Source organism: Ananas comosus, unplaced genomic scaffold, assembly GCF_001540865.1.
Source record: "Ananas comosus cultivar F153 unplaced genomic scaffold, ASM154086v1, whole genome shotgun sequence".
NCBI lineage: Eukaryota > Viridiplantae > Streptophyta > Magnoliopsida > Poales > Bromeliaceae > Ananas > Ananas comosus.
In genome coordinates, this window is record NW_017892944.1 from 143,077 (window position 1) to 156,734 (window position 13,658).

Sequence of the window (13,658 nt, forward strand, 5' to 3'; positions counted from 1 at the left end):
ATCTAGAAGAAGGAGATTGCTGGAATGTACCAGTTACTGGGATCTTCTGAACAAACAAGAGATGCTGAATTTGAGATCTTCTGTAGACATTGAACACTTTCATGCTTTTCTTTATGCAGAAAGCCTGAATTCAATTACAAATGAATGGTCATACATTTGTTTTTCTTTCTTTCCTTTAAGGATCTGATTTTGATTTGCACATTATTTTTTTTTTTGTCAGAATGAATCTAAATATATCTTTGGATTTAACTCTAATAGTCAACAAAATACACCTTTAAATTATCCAATTTGGAACTCTTGTTTTGCTAACCATCTGCTATGATAATGACAAGGAATTCTACATGTGTCTAAACAGAACGGCGAATAGTACAACACATCAAAAGAATTTACAAAACCAAGGAGCTCTCTAACTAAAAGAATGTCGTGTAAAATTAATCCAAAAAGGAAAAAAAAAACAAAATCTGAATTTTGTGTGGTGGCGGGGCGGAAACCATCTCCGACCGAAGTATGATCCGTGTTCGAAACGGTTCGAGAACCATTTGGTTTCGCGAGTTCTCTTGTGTGGTATGTATCAACATAACCAACATAAAAGTACATGAAGAATCACCGGTGCATGGAAGGGCTTTTCTGCTACAGCTTACGAAGCGCTGAAAACATGTTACAAGATAGAAAATAGAAGCATTTAGAGCATGAGCAGAGACAAATTACAGATTATTTATTTAGGGGAAAAAGAAAAATCAAATAGAATGTTTCACAAGAGCATAATTAATGGTTATTTCATGCAAAACAGAAAGTTTTCCTTTTAATCAAAGCGCAACCTGCTTCCTCCTGTCTTTTCTCAAAAAAACCTGCTTCCTCCTGTCGAAGTCTTTGAACTCTTTAGGTTAGACATCTTGTAAGCACATCCTATGTAATCAAAAGAATTCACAACCTAAAATTGTATGCTAGATAGTCATATACATTTTCTGCAAAAGCCATCACCACAAAACCTTCTCTATCCTTTCATTCGATTTTTCTTTTCCCTAAGCAGACTAAAAAAATTTTATGCTATCCATTATGGTGGTCCGTTGAGTCCTAAACAATCTCTGTCAGCTTATTATCAAAAAACGAACCACATTAGACCACTGTTTAGATTTCAGGTACTAAATTTGTGATAAACCCAAAGAATACATACCTCCCGGATGTAGATCTAACTCTCATCATCAGAACTGGAACTATCCACCCTGCGATCGGTGATTGCGGGAAAGAGATGCTGTCGTGGATCTGGGACGGAGGATGATGATGACGGCGCCGACTTTTGTCTACTTCTCGGAACTTTCGACACTTTCTTCTGTGACTCCCTAACCTCCTTGCATGCCTTATCCAACATGCCAAGAAAGTCCCTCACAATCACAAACAGCCGCAAACCCTCGTCTTTCCCAGCATTTCCATGGAAATAGTCGACAGTGCTCTTGACAAGCAATCTTATTCTCTTCTCTTCCTCAAGCAAGAAAGTAACCTCTCCGTCAGCTCGCTCAGCGAAATGCCTGAGTGAGTGGTGAAACCCACTGTCCTCCTCCAAACTTTTCATGCTAGTATTCAAGAAATCTTTTACTTTCATGAGCTTATGGCCGAGGCTAGCTGCGGTACTCGTTATGGCATCAGCATCAAGGCATGCCGCCCTTTTCACATTTTCGAGTTCATCTCCTAAACTTGAAACAACTTTCAGGCCAAGAGTACGGTAATGGTCTTCAGATTCTTCAAAAGAATCGTCAGCAAGATCATCAGAACTCAGGCTGGACATGCTGCTACCCTGCTCCCTTGCAATCCGTGCAGCACGAACTCCTTCAGATCGAATGATCTCTTGTACAACGAAATGTAATAATGTTGTTTTCCCATCGATTCCCTTCACGTCAGCCAATTTCAAGAGGGTATCTAGCTTGAATGCCTGTGCTCCGCCACGAAAAGTGCCATCGTTCATGCGATTCCCGAGTTTGAGAACAGCTTCCAATAGCTTTAAGAAAAGCCGACTACTTCTAAGCTCCTTACAAGCTACCTGCGAGAAAAGGAATTCTTTCTTACAGATAGATATCAATGCTAACCGACCTACATGCTTGGAAACCCTAAGTGACACAGTTTATGCCCAAACATACTAATTAAGTGGCTATTGGATAGCCAACGAATCTACAAGTTATCCAGCAAGAGCAGTCGTTGAAGACATTGAATAAGACAATCAAAATAAAAAACACAATATATAATTAGCTTCCCTCAATCAATTTTATAAAAAAAATTTTAAAAAATCTAAAAAATTCTTCGGCCTCTTTCGATTACACTACCTTCCATCAATTTGCATACAATTCATACATCTATGCATTTTTGTTGGCAGCAGGAACCACAAGTAGAAGAGTAGCTTTTTCGCTTTTTTCCTCTAAAAATTGCACATTAAACAATAATATGCCAAACAGCAACAATGAAAATAGAGAAATCCACCCATCAGGAAATTCAATCATAAAACAACCAAGGTAACTGCAATTCTTGGTTAGCTCGCAGATCCTACCCGCTCTTCTCAGGAAAGATAAAGCAAAAACTGAAAGCACCTAGTGGTTCCTAAAGATTAAGTCATTCTATACATATTGAAGTATGCTTACTCTTCTATAAATGGAACTGCTATTAAAATTAATGCAATCGCAAACCGAGAAGACATGAAAAGGACTTACCTGTAAGGTTGAAAATGACTCCTTCAGAATTGCAGCTTCCTCTGGTAGCAAAGACATGAAAAGTAATACATCAAGCCGCTGGAAAACATAAGGAATATTCACCAGCATTTTTATGAACTGTTCCGCAGGTCCAAGTAAGGAAATGTCATCATTATACAGTCTTATCTTCAGCTCTTCATCAGCACTAGGAGCCATTTTCAGCAGTGATTGGAGCAACTCTATTGGGAGCTCATTTCCTATTTGGAGGGAGAAAAATATTATATCACAACAAACGAATCGCAAAAGAAGATGCCATGCAAAGTGGCGTCTAAGTCCTAGAAAGTTCTTAAGAATTACCTTCAATAACTGCGTCACAAACCTCTTCAGCTTTAACATTCAATGCTTTCAATGAAATCGCCAAATTCTGTGACTTTTTGGGATCAAGAATCCGAATATATTGAGTAGAAGCATCCTTGAGTGCTGTCTCCTTGCCATTGCTCTTAGTTTTATCAGCAGTGTTATAACCAAATAGACTTTCAATCATCTCCTCACTGAACCTGTAAATCACCCTCTATTTAGTGCAATAGTTTTATTATTCCAGGTATTGACTTCAAGGTAAAAGAGTATATACCTTACCTGAACTATAGCATATTTTAATTGCTACCTGAACTTTGAATATCTTTACTCTTCTACCTAATCCTACAATATGATTGATTTAAATGCCCTGCAGTCAGGAACTAAATGTACTTGTAACTTTTCTGATGGAATATTCTGTAACCTAAGGAATGTTTAAGTTACTTGGGAAAAATATACTATGATTTTTTTATTTTGACCCAAACGGTTGAGTTTGCACAGAAGTTGATGGAAGTTTCTGAAATAAAAAGTACTAAAAAGTTAGCAAGTGAAAATCAAAAGTTCCAAAAATTTATGTACTCATTTCAAACACGCCATGGTTCAGGTAAGTTGATACTCGATACATTTTCACCTTATTCTGATAAAATAGTGAGGGACAAATATCAGGAAACTTACTGGAAAGAACCCGATTTGATGTGATCCCAGACCATTGATTGATCGGGGTTTGCAAGAACTTTGTCCCAGAAAAACGGCTTAAGCTTGGTTTTTGGTGCATTAGAGTCATCCGTATCAAGCTCCTGCCCAGACTTCCTTAAACCAGGTGGAGGCGGCACTTTCGACGAACTGGGGTTACCTGGTGGAGGACGGGGAGGAGGGAAAGCTGCTTTTGATGGTGGTGGAGGGGGAGCACCACCTGGCTTTCGACCAGGAGGTGGCGGCGGAGGAGCAGGAGTAGGAGGAGTAGGAGGCCGAACTGGTGGTGGCATTGCCGGAGGAGGTGGTGGTGGTGGAGCTTGTTGTTGTTGTGGTGGAAGCGGCGGCGGCGGTTTTTCTTGTGTAATAGTGCTAGGAACACTGGATTGCCCAACTGAAGAGTTGGAAATTACTGATTGCATTCTGGTCATCGGAGTTTCAATTGAGCTCACCTTGAATGATGGAGCACGGCCATTTTGGCTCGGTTCCCTTTTTATTGGCAGAGCACCCAGCTTATTTATATCAATTGGAGTTGCCTGGCCGTATGACTTTCGAGACGAACCTAACATAAAGTCACAAAAATCAGCACTCAAATGCAAACTTATATGATAAGGCCTCATTGGGTTATCCTACGTTTTGTCCTCCCTCAAGTTCTATGCTATTGAATGCATATGCCGACAGTAAAATGTGCAATTTATACACCTTTGAGACTTGTTTAGCAACAAGAAAAGGGAAAATTGGTGATAACGTTTCTTCACTTCCTTTTTCTTGAAAAGAAAGATAACTTAGCAAGCTAACCAACAATGAGAAGAAAAAGAAGTCCATCAATCCGGCGCATTCAATCACATGGAGTTTGAGTTGGAAAAAAAAAAAAAAAAAACAATAACATTGCCAAACAAGGTCTAAGAATAAGAAGAGAGCTCTTTCATACCAGAGAAGTCGCTTAAACTCAAACTAAGAAGCGGGCTGTCATCCCTCTGGCTGTAAGCTATAAATGTCCTGTTTCTACGACATCTACAAAAGCAAACAGCAAGAAAAGCTGCAAGAAGCGACGTCCCCACCAGTGTTAGAACAACAGCAACCGTAACTGAGCTTTTGTTGCTCTTTTGCTTTTTTGGTGGTGGAGGCGGAGTACGGTGTGGACTGCCTTTTTTATGTTCTGGTGGAAAGAAATCGCTGGAGGAAGCAGATGAGGATAATCCGATAGGAGATGGTGGGCTAAAATGAGCCGGAATAGGCGGAGGAGCTGGAACAAAACTGGGGTTTTGAGTTGTAAGGCTTGGAGATGGAGTTGAGACATGAACTGGGGCAGGACTCGGAGAGGGTGCAGTGGAAGAGGCAGGAACTGAGGATGTCGTAGTTGTAGAAGGTTGCTCAACCAAGAATCTTCTTAAAACAGGGTTCCATCTGAGTAAAGCTTCAAGATAACCGGCCCACTGATTTGTCATACTGTCCTCGACAGAATCATGAAAAGTAAAACTTTGCTTGCTTAAACAATCAAGAAACTCTTGCCTAATTTCTGGTCCAATGCTACTAATAGCTTCCTCTAAGCTGTCTTTCAAAGAAGGCATTTTTCTTGGATCTATCTCATTAGAATCACGGAGAACATCAACCAAAAGAGAGTCACCAAACGTTTTTCCAATTTCCCCTATCATTTTCATATCTAGTCCGCAACTGATCCATACTTGCCGCACCTGTAGTCACAACAAATCACATTGCCATAAAAAACAAAATTAGAAATTTCATCGAAGGCATACGAATTATATGCAAACAACTGTTTTGTCGCAAGGGAATTCCCAGGGGAATATGTTCTCGGCACATACGAGAGTGTCAAAAAAGTGTCTCAGAAACTATAATAACAGAAATGCACTATTCCACATCAGCGCTACACTCCAACATTTGGTATACCGTCTATCCCATCTCACACTTCAACGTTCAATCAATCAACCATCCGAATGACAACAACTTTCGAATCAAGGAAAGGCTGCGACTCACAGGGCGGTAGGATTTGAAGTTTGAGACGGAATGGAGGGTAAAGTACTGTTATTTTTCTCAGATTCAACTAACAAATTCATAATCCAGGAGAAAAAACAGCAGATAAGTTGACAAAATCAGTACATAAATTAGAACTAGACCCATTTAGGGCATCATTCTCTCTATACACATGCCTCACTGAAGATTAAAAGCAACACAAGGATAAAAATGACAACTTTCGCTAATTTGTCTAAATATACAACAAATTAATAGTTAAATTCGTTCCACATTTCACCGAGTAAGTTTCTTTTCTCCTTATAATCTCGATCATGAGGATAACACATAACTTCTTGTCATAAAACACAAAAGTGGGAATGAGATCAAACTCGTAATGGAAAATTTAGGGTTCCTATCTCACCGTTCGATCGATGTGCCACGAAACTCCCACATTGGGTGAATCCCTCAAACCGTGCCGCACAGCGGAGCCACAGGGCACTAGGAGATGCAGCAAGATCATGCACGCGTAGGCGGAGACCAAGATCCCATTTGTGCCCCGACCCATCATCATCCTCGTCGTTTCTCGCATCCACCTCCCGATCCAGCTCCGCCCTTCTCATCTCATCGATGGCCACCTCCAATCGAGCTCAAAGGACAGATCTTTGAGCTGCGGGGACGAAACCCCAGAGCGATTTCCTGAGGATCGCGAACTCGGGCAATCCTTTGACCGCGAAAACGCGGGGTTTGCGATCGAAAGAGGGGTAAAGGTGGGAGCTTTCGTAGGGTTTGGAGGGGGAATTTCGCGGAGCTAAGGTGGGGGAGGAGACGATCGAGACGCGAAGAGGGGGGAATTTGGGGTATCGCGGAGACGCGTCGACCTCGGCCTCGACCTCGACTTTTTTTCTTTTTTTTGAATTCTTTTCCAAGTCAAAAGGCGATGCGTCAATTTTTTGATCCATCATTGTTCAAAGCGAAAAAGAAAGAATTAAAAAATTGTACGGAGATCCTTCCACTGTAGAAAGTTTTGACATGGGCCCCTCACCTATATTTTTCTCATTGACACTATCTAAACTTACTAAAAATAATGAAAATTATGAAAAACGAGAAGTTGGAAGAATTTTAATAAAAAAAAATAGTTGAGAGGGCTATTTGGAATGATCTATACAACTAACATTTAAGGAGGTCTCTATTATTGTCAACATTTCCACCAAAAAGAAAAGGAAAGGGAAATAGGAGCTCTTTTTAATTTGGTAAAATAAAGAGGCTTAAAGTGAAAAAAAGGGAACCGGATCCTTTTGTTCGATAGGAGAGACAATACACTACACGACCGTTGCGGATTAGTAATTTTCTCCACTTATTTTTTTCCAGAATCTCTTTTATTCTTTACTTATTTATTCCTGGGGTTGCTTCTCTCTGAAGCGCAGTTAAAATTGATTCATTCGATTTATTTCATTATTGCAATTTTTGATTTGAGAGATGTTAAACGGAGTTAGCAAAGCTGAGACAAATAGCACGCACATAACGAAGAGAATAGAGCTATGACCCGATCTGCAAAAAATACCTCTCGATCTCGCATCGTTTTATTTTTACGTGACCGGAGTCAAGATTAAAAATTTATGTAATTTTCACGCGAAAGTTGTTAACATCGACTCAGCTCGGGTTTTGCTCAGATCTAGCTTAACGGCAGATTTAGAGGCCTCTACAGTTATCTTTCTCTGGGCTTGATCTAGTTTGCATGGCTGTACTGGGCCATAACTGTTGTTTCTTCGGCATTTTGGATATAGTTTTGGGATTTATAACTCTGATTTGGCCCAATAAAGTGAAATGGGTCGTGTAAATCGCAATACAATGTGTACTATAATGGCTAGTATACATTCAAACGTACGAACGGCGTAGATTCGCTACAATCCCATGCATAAAAATTTCTATGCATCCACACTGTCTAATGTCGATGGTTTTGACTAATCTCACCACTAATGAGTAGCGAAAGAACTTTCGCACGGAGTTGTAACCAATGCATTTTCATTCATTTCTTAGAACAAAAGATTGGCTACGAATTCAATGTAAGAGAGATGAGAAATCGCTCAGCTTCCTTTGTGATCTTATTGACCCTATCCTCACACCTTTACCTTCGTAAACCCCAAATGAGTCGAGCTCGAGTTAGCTTTTGTTTAACGATCAGCCAAAAAATGTATTGAAGTACAGCTTAGTTCATTTACAACGCTTATGTATTAAGCTCGGTGTTTACGAATGTCATCATGGGTAATTAAGCCAAGATAAATAAAATTCTATATAAGTGCTAAGATTATTCCTAAACTATTTCCTATCAAATACTTTTTTAGTAATATGATACCAAAATCTACTTGAAGTTCCCTTCTCTCTACTTCATAAAAATCAGTACTTAATTCAATTCATCCACTATTTGTGGCATATCTCTTTCTCTGTCACTCTACTATCCTTTTTATATGTTTGTATTTATGGCGTGTTTGTTTTGCAAGATCTCCGCCCCCAAAGCCTCTCATATAGTTGAACCGCGAGTGCGAATGTTTTGAGGAGATCAACGAACTCACATATCAGACGTGTACAACGTAAAATTAAGCAAAACTTCACTCCTTACCGTGATGAGGTCGAGATCAAATGCACGATCGAAACTCGCAACCTCTGATCTCTCCAGTCCCAGAAAAAACAACCAGTACACCCTTAATTACTAGTCTCAAACATGAACGCGCGTGGAGTGGTTTTCGAATCCACATCTGTTACATGATATTGACATGCGACGTATCTCGCGACAATTTTATATACTTGCATGCATTACTCCATGCTTATTATTATACAAAGATGCACGAGTATCGTGTCATATCACATTACATATGCATAAGATAACAAATTATTAATTAATGTTTATATAATTATGGAGAGAATAACACCAAACTAGTAAAACGCCAAAGATGCGGTGGAAATTTCTATGCATGTTTTGGACTATGCATTGTTTTTTGCTGTGGCTTTTGTACAGATCGAACCTGTAAAAAAAAAAAGTATAAAAAATAAAAAAATTTGTCACATATAAGTTACAGAATCAATTAGCTCTATCATCACCATGTAGAAGCATCCAAACACTCATTAATTTAATTATTAATGATTAACGCTTAATAATTCAAAGCATCCAAAAACTCATTGTTATAATGATTTAAATTAAGTTATATATACAGCAGAATAATATTAGTTTAAGACTTAAATTAATCAGATGGATTTAATACTTTGACCAACCAGTTGGAAAGTGTTCAGAGCTAGCAAAGTACTGTTTATTAGAATATTAAAATCGAAATTAATTAATAATAGGATCATTATTCGGCAGTATCGAATTAAGATAATTACTAGTTAATTAAGTAGTGGCATGCTTAAAAGAGTTAGCATGTCCTTTGTGTTGGAATATTTACATGTTCTCCGTGGGATTTGTGTGTTAATGCTCATTATTTTAACTCTTCGCCTTACTTAATTTGCAAAAGTTCCTACAAATCATATAAACTTCGATTTAGAATTTCTGCTTCGTGGAGGCTTATTTTGTGCGTAAAATTACGAAGCAAATGTGTCGATTGAGAGTAATATTGTTACACGCTCTTACATTTTTTACACTATTATTTACATGATATCATGGGGCATTTTACTCGGGTGAAAGTGACAATTCATGAGGAAGCTCAATTCATGCGTAAAATGTTAATTATATAGTAACCAAAGAGAACTGATAAAAAGTGAAATGTCGCGTCAGCATATGTAAAAACTTGTAAAATTTGTATGTGATTTAAATACAAATGAAATGGAGCTTGGCTCATCTTATAATGTACCCTAGAGAGTCCCCCACATTCTTTAATTTATCCTAAGTAACCCCAATTAATTATTATTATTATTATTATCATTATTATTATCCTACATTAATTGCAAGAAAACAACATGGGAGATATATAGAAGCTTGATTTTTGTCTAGTATAAGTATGAGGACAAAAAATGGCCGGCTTGGAAATTAATTAATTAATTAAGTAATCAATTAATAACCATATATTTTGATTTGTTATACAACTCAAATCATTTGTATTAATCAAAAATTCTTTTTTCTTGTTTTTTTTTTGGGGGGGAAAGACCTTTATTATAAGAGGCATAGTAGTTTCATCCAAATGATCCAAACAGTTATCTTTTTCTTTTGTATATCATGCAATTAAATGCAATTGGACCAAGCCAAATTAATTTCAAAGAAAAAAAAAAAAAAAAAAAAAAAAAAATCATGCCACCTATTTTTATGCAATCAACCTCAACCAGGGACATAAATATCTTTGTTCATTAATTATATATCAGGATTTTAAAGAGAATGATAGAAATGGACCTTTTGTGGGATATATCTACAATTAATAGCAAAGAGCACATCTTTTAAAATATCCTCTCAATAAAGGAAAAAAAAAGGGGGGGGAAAGAAAAAAAAAGTGTAAATATGCACCAACCACTAGCAGATAAGTTCAAAGTGTTTCAATCTCAAAATTTGTTGTTGTGAGGAAATGAAAACAACAAAATAGTGTACTATTGGCATGTACTAGTTATTCACCTAGTTGGCTTTAATTCACCAATGCTTGCATAGAATAGTAAGTTTTTTTTTTAAAAAAAAAAATTTACCAAGAATGTGTCTTCAATATCCCTTAAATCTTTTATATTCCAAATGTACACACACAAAATGATTTGCTCCTGAAGAGTTCATGTCATTCCAAACTTGTGCTCTTTTGTCCTTTTCCAACTAAATATTCCAATATTCCTATCACTATTTAACAAAAGGGAAATATGACCCACATATTAATTAATTAATAGAAATTTATAAAAATGCGTTATATATAGAGAAATGAGTTGGAATGTTATCGGTAGCAAACGAGTTCTATTGCTACTCATTTATTTTCAATGATGGAGCCTCTAAATCGACGATCAACACCGTTGAACATGATCTATACCACTTGAAGTATTTGAAAACTAAATTTTAAATCTTTTCGACATTATTAACCTAATGATTAAAGGGTTTCAAAATTTATAATTTTAATGATAAATATGAGGTGTTTTCTCGTTTAAGGATGTAAAGCTATCCAAATCAATTGAAGTTTGATTAGAAAATTCTTTAAACTATTTAGAACAAGATCTATACTCTCAATCTTGATTACAAAATTTCTATCATCACTTTTTAGAAGATATTTATTTTCAGTCGTTCATTTTTATTTGCATTTGATGGGCAAGAGAACAATATTGAAAAAATATGAAATTAATTTGGTTTATAGATATACTTCAAATAGTATATATCATATTCAACGATGTCGATTATCGATTTGAAAGCTTCATCATAAAAAATAAATGGATGCAACGAAATCCGTTTGCTACCGATAGCATTCCAGCTCAACTCTGTGTGTGTGTGTGTGTGTGTGTGTGTGTGTGTGAATTGAACATCCAATAAGAACCCAAACAAAAACCCCTGTATAGATCTATCCATAATGCTCTTCCCCTACTATATAAAGCCAAGGAAGGGCTCCATATATTTATGTCCCTAGCTAGCTTTGTGAATTCCAACACACCCCAATTAACACACGCACCCCCTCCCATATCTACAGGGCCACCCACATCCCCTCCTCCTAGGATAAAACCCTAGCACCCCAATCTCATCCTCCCAATGCCCAACTGCCACGTGTCAACCTCACTCACCACACAAAGCTTTCACCTCCATGCACGTGAGGACATGGAGAAGAGATAAACCCTAGCTATACGTTTTCTCCAAGTACCTAGCTCCCTCCCTTAATTCCTCTCCTCGGCCTCCACCGTAGTTGTAAGAGTCATGGGGGCTGAGAATAGGGCTAAGTACTCTACCACCCACATGGCCCCTCGAAACAACCCTAGCCTCCTCCGTCCTCATCCGAGCTCGCTCTCCGGCGCCCTTAACGGCTGTCTCGGTTGCCTCGACGGCCCGTGCATAGAGAAGCTCCTGCTCCACTGCGCCGCCGCCCTCGAGGCCAACGACATAACCGTCGCCCAACAAGTCATGTGGGTGCTCAACAACGTCGCCTCCGCAAACGGCGACCCCAACCAACGGCTCACCGTTTGGTTTCTTCGTGCTCTCATTGCCAGGGCCTCTCACCTCTGCCCGACGGCCCTGCCCTTTGCCCTAGACGGCTCGTCGCAGTCGTCTCGAAGGCCAATGACCGTGACCGAGCTTGCGGGCTACATCGACCTCACACCGTGGCATCGATTCGGTTTCTCAGTCGCCAACCGCGCCATCCTCCAGGCGGTCCAGGGCCACCGGAAGGTCCACATCGTCGACTTCAGCGTTACGCACTGCATGCAGTGGCCGACGCTGATCGACGAGCTCGCCAAGCGGCCCCAGGGCCCGCCAGTGTCGCTACGAATCACTGTGCCCTCGGCGCACCCTCCGGTGCCCCCTTCGCTCAATATAGCTACCGAGGAGGTAGGACTAAGGCTGATGAACTTCGCCAAGTTGAGAAACATCCCCTTAGAGTTCAAGGTACTCAAGACCAACTCCCCGGGTAACTCTTTGAGCTTTCGCCAACAATTGGTTACCACTCCATTGGATCCATCTTCATTAGGATTGCAAGATGATGAGGCCCTAATCGTCAATTGCCACAACTGGCTAAGATACTTGTCGGGGGATTCACAAGGGAATGATGATAATACAAGAGACTCCTCTTCCAAAGATGGCTTCTTAGAGTTCATTCATGGCCTCAACCCGACCGTCGTGACCATGACCGACGAGGACGCCGACTTGGACACTCCGAGCCTCTCCTCGAGGATAATGGGTTGCTTCAACTACCTTTGGATACTCTTCGACGCCCTCGAAACCTCCTTCCCGAAGGAATGCCCGGAAAGAACGGGGTACGAAGCCAACGTCGGCCAAAAGATCGAGAACATCATCCGGTTCGAGGGGAGCCAAAGGATCGAGAGGTCGGAATCCGGCGCGCGCTTCGCGCAGCGGATGAGGCGCGCGGGGTTCGGCGGGGTTTTGTTCGACGAGGAGACGGCGAGGGGGGTGAGGGTGCTGTTGAGCGAGCACGCGAGCGGGTGGGGGATGAAGAGGGAGGAGGACATGCTGGTTCTCACGTGGAAGGGGCATAGCTCGGTTTTTACCAGTGCATGGGTCCCCAAAGTGATCTCATGAATCTAAGGACTTGTCCTTTGGAGCTAGGAGCCATGCATGGGCCATGGCTTTTGTGGTTTCTCGATCTTTCCTTACGAAGAGGGGGAGAGAGGGACAAGTCGAGAGAAAACGGCTGGTTTTGTCTTTTGCTTATCAAAAGGCCAAGTTTTGAGTGGGGAGAGCAATCTTTATGGCTTGGGAATGCACACAAGATCAGTGGCAGAGCCAGAACTGTGTAAATTGTCTTTACATATATATGTGCATCAGTAATTACTTGGAAGTGTAGCTTTAACATGCTCTTCTTATCTTTTGTTTCAGATGAGTTGAACTCGCGCGAAGCGCGCGCTGATAAACTAGAACTTTAATTTTCTTCTAAGTTGTACTTAGAAAATTGTCTCCTCATTCACACCACTGTTTATTGTACCTTTTAACTTTATTAGCAATGAGAAAAGTAATTAAGGTTATATTTCTAAATTTAGTTTATTAAAGTGTCCTTCAGGTATGACTCAACAATGTTTCCTGTTGAACTTTTTTAGGCAATTCACTAACACCACAACAAACTGCTAGAGTATTGATTATATACACAATTACCTTTAAACCCAGGATACATAATATTAGATGCTGGTTCAAATCACGATTAAAGCATAAATAACATTGTTAAAAAAGGAACAAAAGAAAAAATTTCTTCATGTTTTGACATAAGAATAATAGCTCATAGATATTTTCTTTTTTGAGAAGATTCAAGACATAGATTAGCTGATTTATATGAATATGATTTATATGAATATGTTTAAGTTCGC

General features: G+C 39.5%; 2 protein-coding genes across 3 annotated transcripts; one reads left to right on the forward strand and one right to left on the reverse strand.

Moving 5' to 3' along the window:
• Window positions 1-222: 222 nt before the first annotated feature.
• Window positions 223-6,626, reverse strand: LOC109705468 (formin-like protein 11). Of its 2 annotated transcripts, none has more exons than XM_020226198.1 (7): window positions 6,115-6,626; window positions 4,654-5,416; window positions 3,705-4,284; window positions 3,033-3,232; window positions 2,697-2,932; window positions 1,175-2,035; window positions 223-647 (listed from the first exon to the last, which is right to left on the reverse strand). In XM_020226198.1, exons 1-6 carry the CDS (start codon window positions 6,280-6,282, stop codon window positions 1,190-1,192), a joined length of 2,793 nt encoding a protein of 930 aa, XP_020081787.1. In that variant the 5' UTR covers window positions 6,283-6,626; the 3' UTR covers window positions 223-647; window positions 1,175-1,189. The 2 variants fall into 2 exon arrangements, with proteins under 2 accessions (XP_020081787.1, XP_020081788.1); XM_020226199.1 differs by lacking the exon at window positions 223-647 and adding an exon at window positions 658-906.
• Window positions 6,627-11,295: 4,669 nt separating this feature from the next.
• On the forward strand, window positions 11,296-13,227 carry LOC109705467 (scarecrow-like protein 32). Its single transcript, XM_020226197.1, has one exon. The coding sequence runs from the start codon at window positions 11,545-11,547 to the stop codon at window positions 12,877-12,879; it is 1,335 nt and encodes a 444-aa protein (XP_020081786.1). The 5' UTR covers window positions 11,296-11,544; the 3' UTR covers window positions 12,880-13,227.
• Window positions 13,228-13,658: the final 431 nt, after the last annotated feature.

What these genes read in the sequence shown, in the direction of transcription:
- LOC109705468 (XM_020226198.1), bottom strand. Translation starts at nt 6,282, where the DNA reads ATGCGAGAAACGACGAGGATGATGATGGGTCGGGGCACAAATGGGATC. An exon ending in TTGTGACGCAGTTATTGAAG is followed by an intron (nt 2,933 to 3,032) that starts GTAATTCTTAAG and finishes CCCTCCAAATAG; the next exon opens with GAAATGAGCTCCCAATAGAG. An exon ending in AGTCATTTTCAACCTTACAG is followed by an intron (nt 2,036 to 2,696) that starts GTAAGTCCTTTT and finishes CTTTTCTCGCAG; the next exon opens with GTAGCTTGTAAGGAGCTTAG.
- LOC109705467 (XM_020226197.1), top strand. Translation starts at nt 11,545, where the DNA reads ATGGGGGCTGAGAATAGGGCTAAGTACTCTACCACCCACATGGCCCCT.